At 54.5% G+C, this 13,467-nt stretch overlaps 1 protein-coding gene across 2 annotated transcripts in view; it reads right to left on the bottom strand.

Moving 5' to 3' along the window:
• Window positions 1-214: 214 nt before the first annotated feature.
• LOC144938135 (polycomb complex protein BMI-1-like) overlaps window positions 215-13,467 on the bottom strand; it is a 47,095-nt gene continuing 33,842 nt past the window's right edge. Inside the window, exons 2-10 of one of the 2 annotated variants that reach the window (XM_078865854.1) lie at window positions 6,990-7,119; window positions 6,187-6,283; window positions 5,247-5,302; window positions 4,759-4,809; window positions 3,917-4,028; window positions 2,820-2,844; window positions 2,253-2,351; window positions 1,566-1,646; window positions 215-1,076 (exon numbers count right to left, since the gene is read on the bottom strand). In XM_078865854.1, coding sequence (XP_078721980.1) covers window positions 363-1,076; window positions 1,566-1,646; window positions 2,253-2,351; window positions 2,820-2,844; window positions 3,917-4,028; window positions 4,759-4,809; window positions 5,247-5,302; window positions 6,187-6,283; window positions 6,990-7,116 — 1,362 coding nt within the window. In that variant the 5' untranslated portion in view covers window positions 7,117-7,119 and the 3' untranslated portion in view covers window positions 215-362. Of the gene's footprint in view, window positions 1,077-1,565; window positions 1,647-2,252; window positions 2,352-2,819; window positions 2,857-3,916; window positions 4,029-4,758; window positions 4,810-5,246; window positions 5,303-6,186; window positions 6,284-6,989; window positions 7,120-13,467 lie in introns of both variants that reach the window. The other variant, XM_078865853.1, reaches the window with a different exon arrangement.

Consider the following 13,467-nt stretch of genomic DNA (forward strand, 5'->3'; position numbering starts at 1 on the left):
AGGATATCGATGTTTGTTGGTAGCCGAGGCGACGGCGATGTGGGTTGCGACTGGGGTTGGGGGGTGGGGGGGCTGCTGCTGCGTGCGGGCTGGCCGACGACGGACAGAGGCCGAGGTGGGGGGGGGGGGGCGCCCCTCCACACCGATCTCCTAGCCCAGCGTGGGCCCCTGCAGGCCGCTGCTCAACTTGGGCCCTTTCAGGCCGCTGCTCAATTTGGGCAGCTTCGCTCTCCGCGCCGCCACGAGCGACGGCGACGACGACGGAGGAGGAGGAGGAGAAAGCAGCCGCGTCGTCAGAGCCAACGGCTGGGCCGCCGCTCCAGCCCGCACGCCGGGGGCCGACGACGCGGTCCTGCCGGGGCCTACGACAGGCCTCGACGCAGCGGCCCTGTCATAGTAGCAGGAGGAGGAGGAGGAGGCGCTGGCGGGCGACGCTCGTGGAGGCACGTGGCCGGGCCGCTCGCCATGGCCCCCCGGGCGCGGGCGCTTGAGGCCGTTGCTTTTGCCGTTGCTCTTGGCGGTCGGATGGACGGGGCCCGCCGCCGCCGCCGCTGCCGCCGCCGCTGCCGCCGCCACTGTGCCGATGGCGGTGCGGGTGGCGGTGCTGGGGGCGGTGCGGGTGGCGGTGCTGGTGGCGGTGCGGGTGGCGGTGCTGGTGGCAGTGCGGGTGGCGGTGCTGGGGGCGGTGCGGGTGGCGGTGCTGGGGGCGGTGCGGGTGGCGGTGCTGGGGGCGGTGCGGGTGGCGGTGCTGGGGGCGGTGCGGGTGGCGGTGCTGGTGGCGGTGCTGGTGGCGGTAGAGGAGGAGGAACCGTTGGTGAGGCCGTTTGGCTGCGAGGGCTGCGAGGGCCGCTCGGCGCAGGCCGGGGTTGGGCTGCGGTTGGAGGGGGCCGCCGGGGCCGGCCCCGCGGGGGAGGTCGCGGGGGGGGGGAGGGGGGGGAGGAAGAGGGGGGGGGGCCGCGTCTCCTCTCGCGCAGGGCCTGACTCTTGAGCTGTGCCTCCAGCGCCGCCTCCTGCTGCCCGCGCCGCATGCCCACGCACATGGGGAACACGCGGTAGCGCAGGGGCAGGGGCCCGTCCTGCACACACACGCACCGGTGAGCAAAGACACACACACACACACACCGGTGAACACGCGCACACACACACGCCGGTGAGCAAAGACACACAGACATAAAAAGATCCCCCAAGTAGCCTTAACAGACTGTTGGGGCAAGTGCTATTAGTGAGTAGCACCTATGAAGGCCGGCACGGCACATGTGGGGGTGGGTGGCCAACACCACGCCCGGCCGCCTTTGTCTCCCTAGTGGCGATATTTTACGCGCTGCACCAGGTACTCATTTGAGGCCGAGTCGACCTAGGGGAGGCCCAGAACGGGTTCTGATCAATCGTCACCGGTGTTGGTGGTCGCCGAGCGGGATTCATAAAGCGCACGGCACGCTAACCGCTGCACCACCGCCGCACCACCAACAGCATGGCTCGGAGCCTGCAAGGGTCGGGGGGTGGGTGGGGTAGAGGGGCAAGCAAGGGGGCAGGGCCAGGACAGCCTCCGAGTGCGGCTCGCTCACCCGTCTCCACGCGTAGATGTAGGCGATGTCCATGAGCGTGTAGTAGTCCTTGAGGCTCTCGTCCTCGTACATGACGTCGACCTGCGGGGCGGTGCGGTCACACGCGCGGTCACGCAGGCCCCGCACGCACAAAGACGACAGACGCCATTCTCACCCCACCCCCACCCCCCCCCCCCCGTGTAGCCTGTAACAGGCTGTTGGGGGTCACGTGCTGCGAGCAGCAGCGCCTATGAAGGCCGGCACTGTGATACACAAGGGGTGGGTGGTCAGCACCATGCCCGGCCGTCTTTGTCTCCCCGGTGGCGATGTTTACTACACACCACCGCACCAGGTGCTCATTTGAGGCAGAGTCGTCCTAGGGAAGGAGGAGGCCCAGGACCGTCACTGTTCGTGGCTTTGAGTGAGTGGGAAATTGAATTCTGGTCGCCGGGTTCGTAGCGTGGCACGCTAACCGCTGCCGCTCCCCCTTGTATGCACGTGTACACACACACACACGTCAATACACACACGCAGATTCAGGAAAACAACGCGCGCACAAAGCCAGATGTTCAAGTGCCACAGCGGGGGTTGTTGTGCCACCTGCGTGCCGACTTCCCCTCCAGCGTTGCGCTCTGCTAAGAGGCAGCTGCCTGTCCATGTGTCATGGTCGCACACCGACCGCCGTTTGTTAGCGTAGCGTGAGCTCACCTGGTAGTTGCTGGGGACGTCCATTTTGTTTCTCAGGAATTTCCGCAGGTGCATCACCGCCATGGCAGCTGGGCACTGCAGGTAGCGCTTAGCGCAGTCCTACAGCGGCACGGGGTGACACATCAGCAAGGGGTGACACGGGGTGGCACGGTGACACGGGGTGACCGGGGTGGCACGGGGTGACACGGTGACACGGGGTGACGCGGGGTGGCACGGCAGGCACCAAACACAGCACGCGGAAGTCCTGCACAGTGTGGCCGTATTACAAGGGGGGGTCAGGTGCGGCAAACAACTCAGCCGGGGGGGGTCATAAACTCTCAACAGACGCTACGCGCTCAGGAGACTAAGCGCGGGGTCACAATGCCGATCCATTCTGAAAGGGCCGCCGTCGCCGCTACTGCGGCGGCCGGAGTTTGCGTGATGACGGTTTAAAAACAAAACAATAAAAACCCCACCACTGTTGTTATAACGGCCGAGACTTCAGTAGGGAATGCAGGGAGCTCAGCTCTCTGTGGCCGCCCCCACCCCCAACGTATCTAACCTGCACGAGCCATACAGCAGCTTTACCTTGCCGTTGATCTTGAATTCCTCGCTGTTGGGAGCGCTGCAAAAACACAAACGCAGTTCAACGACACACCGCTGTTCCACGTGGCGTCCGCAGCACAGACAAAGTGATAAATAGTAACGTGTAAAAAATATATATATACGTATATATGTATAAAAAAAAGAATTTCGCTAATTTGTTATAATTTTCGAATTTTACGTTGGGTACTACAAATGTGATGCTGCCCTGGGAGTTAAACTTTTTCTGCCGTCGTACGTAGCCAACGGCGCGAATCGGAGGCGCGGGCAAATGATGGCGCTTTGAGTGGCAGATTTGTGCCGGGCGCGGCAACCACACAGGGGTGTAACACAAACGTGACCCTTTCCTGCTCCGGCCCAGTGGTGGAAAATGCACATTCCTATGGCCGGGAGTGAGTTTTACGCACAGCACAAGCCCGCTGCCGTTGACTTCCGTACAGAGCAAAACTCATTTATTGACCCCCCTGGAAGCAGGACGATGGGCCGAGTGAACCCTGGCGAGCAGGATTGAAAGTCCGCTCCGTTCTGATGGCAAGCCGCACACGTTAAGCGATGACTCACCGTACAAATAAGAAATTACAAAATAATTCATTACTGGATCACCACCAGCACTAGCAGCACCATCACCACCACCAGCACCATCACCAGCACCAGCAGCACCATCACCACCACCAGCACCAGCACCACCACCAGCACCAGCAGCACCATCACCACCACCAGCACCAGCACCAGCAGCACCATCACCACCACCACCACCACCAGCACTAGCAGCACCATCACCACCACCACCACCATCACCAGCACCAGCAGCACCATCACCACCACCAGCACCAGCACCACCACCAGCACCAGCAGCACCATCACCACCACCAGCACCAGCACCAGCAGCACCATCACCACCACCACCACCACCACCAGCACCAGCAGCACCATCACCACCACCAGCACCAGCACCACCACCAGCACCAGCAGCACCATCACCACCACCACCACCATCACCACCAGCACCAGCACCAGCAGCACCATCACCACCACCACAATCACCACCACCACCACCACCGTGGTGTGACTGCGCCACTCACGCGTGGCTGGCGGCTGCATGGTGGTACTCGATAGAGAGGCTGATGATCTCGTCGTCGGTGATGATCTGCTTGTCTTCGTCCGCCACCTCTCCCCGCGCCTCGTTGGAGCCGACTGCAAACGGCAGGCGGGTGGACGGGGAAACCGGCGTCACGCTAAGAACACGCTAAGAACATTCCAAGAACCCCACCGTGCGGCACGGATGGTGACAACGGCCCGATCCCTACGCCGCGATCGGTACGTTACATCTCCTTAAGCGGCATCCTTCGATTAGCACGGTTGGCTACGTACGGTGTGAAATAACATCAACATACGTACAACATACGTACAACATACGTACAACATACATACAACACGCGTCGAGCGCCAGCCATCGTGTAACGCCTGCACTCCGTGGACTGTGCTGGCAGCCAGCCCGGTGGCGCATCGCCTGCAAGGCTGGTCTCTCCTGCCCTATAAAAACTAATCTAAAACTAACTACAAACACATTTATTTTTTACTACCAGGTAAGGCCCACTGAGCTATGTAGCTCATTTTTCAGAAGAGACCTGTCCATCACAAATGACAGCCCAACGAAGTGGTGGCTTATCGTCACGTGGACATTTAAATGCGTGATGTCGATTCGAAATGTGGGGGAGAAAAACCGGAGGACCTGGAGAAAGATCCACGCGACCACGGGGAGAGAGAGAGAGAGAAAGACACGCAAACTTCAAATATACAGCAGGCATCAGGGGTCGGGATCATAGTCACGACCTCCTGTATCAATCACCTCCACCACTGGCATTATCATCGCGACATTGCCAGAGCAACCGCCACCACGTACCGCTGGAGAGGTCCCACTCACCGTCAGCCGCAGGGTGCGCTGAGTAGAAGTCTCTCCTCCTCTTCATCTCGCCTGCAGCGACACGCAGGGGACGTGTGAACATGGAGAAACAGGGACAGAGGAACGCGGGACCCTAGAAAACGGTCTTGAGAATCGGCGATGCCTTCCTGGATAATAAAATTAAATTTTAAACCAGTGCGGGGGGGGGGGGGGCCTTGTTTTTATATCGTGAAATGGTAAAGGCACCGTGACCATTGCCAAGATCAAGATGTTACCACGACCACACCACCACCACACCACCGCCAAAACGAGTATCTAAGTGCATTGCGTACGCATCAGCACAGGGAGAGGAAAATGCAACTCCACCCCTCCTTGCGTGCCACAGTGCCGCCTTCATTAGGTGCTGCGAGTAGCAGCAAACAGTCTGTTAACGGCTAGACGGGGGGGGGGGGGGGGTCTTCGTCTTTGTTGTGATGCCAAGGGAACAGCGCGAGCGCAAAGAGGTTTACCTTTGAAGAGATCGGGGACGAGTTTGTAGACGATGTCTTGCAAAGTCTTGTCGGACCTGAGACACGAGGGACGCGTTAGTGCCAAGCGTGTGAACGTGGAGCTGTCATCTCCATCTGGCTGTCGCCTGATGAAGCTAGTTGGAATTACCGGCGAAACGTCGTATTCAGATTGTAAATGTTGTGGCTTGGCTCTCCAACACACCGGTGTGCTGTACTAGTGATGAATTGGCACATTCTGTTTACGTGACAAACCTTACTAGTTGGCTGTGTCGGGTGGTGGCGGGTTTAACGACTTATTTATATATTTACTAAATCTAACCCAAGCAAATGTAAACCTCTATTATGGTAGTGTAAAGACTTAACTTCAAAACACGACGTAAAAAAGTGGGACTTTTGTTTATTTAGATTTTCAAGTATTTTTGAAGCTTTGGGAGAACCGTGCCCGTGGTGTCCCCGCGCGGTTGCTGCCTTGCTGTAGGAGCTGTTCCTATCCTGTAGGCAGAACTTTTTTCGCACCGTACGTAGCCAGCCGTGCTAATCGGAGGTGCGGGGGAAGGACAGCAAACTAAATGCAAAAAGCGGTCGTCAACAAATTAATTTTCAATCTGGGATTTTAAAGTGCACAGCTCCGGTGCCTTCCTGATATCGGAAGGAAGAGCGTTCCAGACGGCCGCAGAAGCGCATCTGAAAGCTCGCGATGTGGTGGCCGTCTTTGTTCTACGGTCAGCCAAAAGCCGCCGCTGCTGCTGCTGCTGCTGCGAGGATGACCGGAGTTCGTGCGATGATGGTTTACGCTCCTCGACAAGATCAGCAGCGAGGTACTGTGCGGTTCATTTGCGGCAAGCACTTTGTACGTGACGAGTGCGACGAGGTGCTAATGCCCGTGCGGCGAGGGCTGGGACGTGTGCATGCACCACGGTCCGCAGCCAGCCGTGCTAACCTGAGGTTGAGGAGTGGCCGGGTCTTGTGCACCTGGACGTCGCACACCGGGCAGAACTTGCTCGACTCCAGGTAGCGGACGATGCACGTCTTGCAGACTGCAAAGGGACAAAGACAAAGGTAACGATCGCCCCCGGTATAACCCACCACAGGCTGTTAGGGCAAGTGCTGTTAGCAAGCACCTATGAAAGCCGCTATGGCACCTTTGTCTCCCCAGTGCTTATATTTACACACCGTACCAGGTGCTCATTTAAGGCTGAGTCGACATAGAAGAGGCCAAGAACCCGGTTAAAATATTTATTGGTGGAATTGAACTGGGGGTCGCCGTGCTCGTAGCGTGGTGTGCTAACCACTGTGCCACTGCTCCCCACAACAAAAAACAAAGATCCCCCGTATAGCTTCAACAAAGTGATGTTAGCGAGCACCTATAAAAGTTGGTATGGCACGCGAGGGGGTGGGTGGCCAGCACCAGGCCCGGCCGCCTTTGTCTCCCCAGTGCTCGCTAAAAGCACTTGCCCCAACAGTCGGTTAAGGCTATACGGGGGATCTTTGTGTATGTGCCTGTGTACACGAGTGTGTACGTGTGTGTACACGAGTGTGTGCGTGTGTGTGTGCACCACTAGTGTGTGTGTGTGTGCAGTATGTACACTACTAGTGTGCGTGTGTGTACACGAGTGTGTGTGTACAGGAGTGTGTGTACACGAGTGTGTGCGTGTGTGTGTGTACATGAGTGTGTGTGTGTGTACATGAGTGTGTGCGTGTGTGTACACTCGTGTGCGTACACGAGTGTGTGCATGTGCGTACACGAGTGGAGACACTCGGTGATGGTGGTGGCGTCGATGAAGTATCCCCCGCACAGCACGCAGATGAGGTGCGGATTAAACTCCGTCATCTTGATGCGCGTCGTGCGGTGCATCATTGAGTGGCTCATTCACTGTGACGATGAGGAGGACGGGGGGGGGGGGGGCAGAAGAAGAGGGGAGGGGGGAGGAGGAGGTGGGGAGTGAGGACGAGGAGGGTTGGGAAAAGAAGAGGGGGAAGACATCAACAATGGCATCGTTAGTGATACAGGCAGAGAGAGACACAGAGAGAGACACAGAGAGGGATAGACACTTTTTATTTGACCAGTCAAGGGCCCAATGAGCTGCGTAGCTCAGCCAAGTGGCTGATCATCATCACTTTGGCTAATGCGATAAATTTCCTAACACTTTCAATGCGTGATGTTGATTCTAAATGTGGAGGGGGGAAAACCGGAGGTGCTGTAGACAAAATCCACGCGACCACAGGGAGATAGACAAGCAAACTGCAAATACGCATGGCAATATAGCGATAGATAGACACGGAGATACAATATAGCGATAGATAGACACAGAGATACAATATAGCGATAGATAGACACGGAGATACAATATAGCGATAGATAGACACGGAGATACATCTGCTCCCGATAATATTGGTCTGGAAAGCCCATGGGCCAATCGACGACAGATCTGTTAACATGTGAAGAAGAGAACAGTTATTTACGTAGGATTTGACTCATAACGCTCCACAACGACGCGTGGCGGGTTGGAAGCCGAGTGGCACTCATCCTGCGCCAGTGCTGGAAATTCCACGTTTCTATGACGGGATTGAGTCTCGGGATTGCCGCGACGTCGTGATAAGCCCTTCGCAAATATTGTACAATACGCCATCCACGGTAATCGTATAATTTGCGGGGTATTTTTCATAACATTGTTGTTCATTTCATTTTCATTCAATATTATTTTGATTTCCTCACGAATTATTAACCAAATAACGCGTTAATTGTAGTTTTAAGTATGAGTGCAGTCGTGCTGATTAAATCGTGGAACCCGCATGCCACTCCGAGAGAGGCCACCAGAGGGCGATGCAGCTCCACTCACCACCCACCCCCCTCGCCACTCACCCCCCTCATCACTCACCCCCCTCACCACTCACCCACCCCCCTCACCACTCACCCCTCAACCCCCTCACCACGCCCACCACTCACCCCTCACCCCCCTCACCACTCACCACGCCCACCACTCACCCCCCTCACCACTCACTCCCCTCACCACTCACCCCCCTCACCACTCACTCACCCCCCTCGCCACTCACCCACCCCCCTCGCCACTCACCCCCCTCGCCACTCACCCCCCTCGCCACTCACCCCCCTCGCCACTCACCCCCCTCGCCACTCACCCCCCTCGCCACTCACCCACCCCCCTCGCCACTCACCCCCCTCGCCACTCACCCACCCCCCTCGCCACTCACCCACCCCCCTCGCCACTCACTCACCCCCCTCATCACTCACCCCCCTCATCACTCACTCACCCCCCTCACCACTCACTCACACCCCTCATCACTCACCCCCCTCACCACTCACTCACCCCCCTCGCCACTCACCCACCCCCCTCGCCACTCACCCACCCCCCTCGCCACTCACCCACCCCCCTCGCCACTCACCCACCCCCCTCGCCACTCACCCACCCCCCTCGCCACTCACTCTCCCCCCTCATCACTCACCCCCCTCACCACTCACTCACCCCCCTCACCACTCACCACGCCCACCACTCACTCATCCCCCTCACCACTCACTCACCCCCCTCACCACTCACTCACCCCCTCGCCACTCACTCACCCCCCTCGCCACTCACTCACCCCCCTCGCCACTCACTCACCCCCCTCGCCACTCACTCACCCCCCTCGCCACTCACTCACCCCCCTCACCACTCACTCACCCCCCTCACCACGTCCACCACTCACCCCTCACCACTCCCCCCTCACCACTCACCCCCCTCACCCGCTCACCACTCACCCCCCTCACCACTCACCCCCCTCACCACTCACCCCCCTCACCACTCAACCCCCTCACCACTCACCCCCCTCACCACTCACCACTTCCCCCGCACCACTACCCGCTCACCACTCACCCCTCACCACTCACCCCCCTCACCACTCACCACTTCCCCCTCACCACGCCCCCCCTCACCATCGCTCTCTAGGATGTGCAGTGCGATGGAATAAATATCACACAAGACAAAGATCCCCCGTGTAGCCTTAACAGACTGTAGGGGCAAGTGCTGTTAGCGAGTAGCAGCACCTATGAAGGCCGGCACGGCACACGATGAGATGGGTGGCCAGCACCACGCCCGACCGCCTTTGTCTCCCCCCAGTGGCGATGTTTACTACACCGCACCGGGTACTCATTTGAGGCCGAGTAGACCTAGGGGAGGCCCAGACCCGGTGTTGGTGTCGATCTCCCTCTCCGCACAACGTGTCGTCACGCACACACACACGTGATCCATGTGTAGATACCCAATTGCATCATAGGGAGTGATGGCGGCGTAAGCCGCAGGCATAAAACCCGTGGGGTATCTATACATGGATCACCGTATATATATTTTTGGTGAGTAAACTGTTTGCGAACACCGTTCAAGGCTGGGGGACTGTGGTGTGACCGAATACCAAGCCCAGCTGCCTTCGTATCCAACCATCGTCTATTTCACACACACACCGCCCCAGGTAAACTCATTTGAGGCTGAGTCGACCTAGGGGAGGTTCAAGATTTTCGCAGCAGCCGCAATGGGTTCACCACCACCACACCACTACTGCTCCTCCCTTGAAGAATGGCAGGAATCATACTGAATGTCACGATCTACGGCTCTGTGACACGTTCACCACACGTTCACAAACACACACAAGCAGTGTTAACACACCCACTTAATACACAAGCAGAGTTAACACACAAACACACACAAAGTTAACACACACAAATACATAAGCAGAGTTAACACACAAGCAGTGTTAACACACACACAAATACACAAGCAGAGTTAACACACAAACACACACAAAGTTAACACACACAAATACACAAGCAGAGTTAACACACAAACACAAATACACACACAGAGTTAACACAAACACACACACACACAGAGTTAACACAAACACACAGAGTCAACACACACAGAGTTAACACAAACACACAGAGTCAACACACACAGAGTTAACACAAACACACACACACAGAGTTAACACACACGAACACACATGCAGACTTAACACACAAACACAAGCAGAGGTAACACATTCACATTCAATAACACTCCGTGGCCTTAAACCGATTTATGTTTCACAACAGACGATGTTTTGGGGACGTTCTTCATAGGATAATATGATAGCACATACATTAAGTAGCGTATGCTCTACAGGAGTCATTGCCCGAAACGTTGCCCCCCCACCCCCTCCCATTCAAAGCCGCAGTATCATTGACGAATGCGTCGAGGTCTACATATATATAAACACAAACATCCCCCGTATAAACTTTAACACACTGTTGGGAGCAAAGTGCTGTTAGCGAGCGCCTATGAAGGCCGACACGGCACACGAGGGGGTGGGTGTTCAGCACCACGCCCGGCCGCCTTTGTCTCCCCAGTGGCGATGTTTACTACACACCGCACAAGGTGCTCTTTTGAGGCCTGGCAGAGGTTCACACAATCGCCATTGGCAATAAAGCAGAAGTCGATCTCGTGTCGCCCGGTTCAGAGCAGAGCGCACCAACTACTGCGCCACCGCTCCTCTTCATGTAGACACACATAATATGTATTTATTCTGGAGGAGGAATCCGATGAGCTGTAAAGCTCTTTAAAAAAAAACAGATGTTCAGTGTTGAACCACGAGGGTCAGTACGTTACAACAAACAACACAAAACACACTACGATAGGAGGGCAAAGTCTAGGAAAGTTGGTGCACAAATCGCTTAAAAGAAAACAATTACAAATAACACGAAACATGTTTTTGTATCTTACCAGGAAAAGCCCACTGAGCTGGAGAAGATATTGTTCAGCAGCGACTTGACATCACCAATGACAGCTCAACGAGGTGGGACATTTAGAAGAGCCAAATACTTTATCTCCAAAATCGGCGGGCGACCCGAGTTCGATTCATACTCATTAAATAACGAGACATCCATTCAACATCGAGAGAAATTACTTGAATGATACACGTATGACATTCTGATAAACATATTATAAAGAGTGATATATTATTGTTTATACCTACGTGACTTTACTGAAAGAACCAAAGAGTATGGATTCCTGCAGTCACGAAAGCTTCAAATCAAGATTGAGATTCGATATATTGGATCAGATTAGTAGATGTTAGATTACGAGTTATCTGTTATTTGATGAGATATCTACGGTGAGATTCGATTATTAGATATTAGGTGATGTATCGTTTCAATGATATGTCCGTTGGGTTAGGATATTTACATCTTATCGAAGACATATGTATGTGGTGCCTTATTGCAAGGCGCTTTACAACAATTATAAAATGGTACATAAGATGATGGGGGTTGAGATGAATGGTAAGTTTGTTATGAAAAGTGGTGGTGTAGTTATGGTGACAGTAGAACAAGTGGGGGTGGTTAAGAAGGTGTCGGGGTAGTGAATAGGGTTAGAGTCGTGATAACCGTGTTGGTTAACATCGTTGTTTAACCATACTTCATCACGCTGGTCAGGGTGGGTTGATAATTATCACTCGGCACTGGCGTTTTGAGCTGTGTTCTAGAGTCGAACTCAGGAGACCGAGATAATAGTGCAGCTTACTGTCTGCACGTGTAACGTTGTAGGAATAAAACAACGTATAGCATAAACAGACTGTTGGGGCAAGAGCTGTGAGCGAGTAGCACCTATGAAGGCCGGCACAGCACACGATCGGGGTGGGTGGCCAGCACCACGCCGGGCCGCCTTTGTCTCCCTCGTGGCGATGCTTGCTACAACACACCGCACAAGGTGCTCATTGGAGGCTGAGTCGATCTCGGGGAGGCCCTGGACCGTTGCAGACAGTGAGTGGGAATCGAACTCTGGTCGCCGGGTTCGTAGCACGGGTACACACACGCGTGCGCACAAAGGGCGAACACGTGGTTCACACACGACGCATGAGCACACACAGAGACAAACATCTCCATGCATGTAGCCTGAACGGAACGCACCGCACGCACGCGCGCGGACAAAACGTGCAGCAGAGGGGCTGTTAAGAAACATTCCTAGACGACTTATTTATGAACACGCACATATGGTGTAGTGGTGATGCTGCTGCTGCTGCGTTGGCAGCGGTGCACACAATGAACAATAACACTCAAACACATTCGTTAATAATAACAACACTGGGGCCTTGCAATTTAAAATAAACATAATAGGCGACGTTTCAGGCAACGGTCCTTCTGTTCGGAGCCCTTTGGCTACGAACAAGGAATAGTTCTTCGAGTTAAGGTCAAGCAATGGTGTTATTGACGAATGCATATCGTTTAGTGCTATTGAAGCGTACGACTTTCTCAAACACACAAACACTAAACTCGTGTTTCACGTATATACATACATAAACACGTTCGATATATACACACACACAAGCACATCGATAAAAAAAACATATACAAATCTTCTCCCGTATAACTTTGACATATTATTGGGGCAAGGGTTGTGAGCGAGTCTCGCCTGTGAAGGGCGATGCACGGCCGAGAAAGAGCAACACACTAAACCGGTCCTGGGCCTCCCCTAGATCGACTCAACCTCAAATGAGGACCTGGTGCGATGTGTAAACACCGCCACTGGGGAGACAAAGGCGGCCGGGTGTGGTGCTGGTCACCCACCCTCTCGTTTACCGTGCTGTTCTTCATAGGTGCTCGCTAACAGCACTTGCCCCAACAGTCTGTTACAGGCTATCCGGGGGATCTTTGTCTTTTAGCAGTGTATAATATACATATATATGTGTACATTTATATTTATATATTTACGTATGCGCGCGTATACATATATACATGTTTATATATGTATGTCTATGTACGTATACACACGCACAATATTAATACGCATTTCCGCGTACAGTTTCGTTATACAGAATACGCACGGCCATACAGAGCACACGTGTATACATACATACATACACATACTACACATACCCCGACATGCATACGTCCATCCATACGCGACACACACACACGTGCTCATGTACAACACATGCATATAAAAGGAAGCATTGCATTAATAAATCATCGACGGCGGCATACATTTTAATAGATGTTTGCGAGTGACGCGCCGATACAAATACTGTCGCAGTTCTAGCCGGGACCACACACCAACCATTTTGGTACAAATGTATAATGCTATATATACTCTTTGGTTCTTTCGGTAAAGTCACGTAGAAAGAAAATACAATAAATAATAGAATACGACGTTTCGATTGCAACACAAGCAATCGTCATCAGGTATGAATGAATGAG

The sequence above is a fragment of the Lampetra fluviatilis genome, chromosome 21 (assembly GCF_964198595.1).
Source record: "Lampetra fluviatilis chromosome 21, kcLamFluv1.1, whole genome shotgun sequence".
NCBI classification, from domain to species: domain Eukaryota; kingdom Metazoa; phylum Chordata; class Hyperoartia; order Petromyzontiformes; family Petromyzontidae; genus Lampetra; species Lampetra fluviatilis.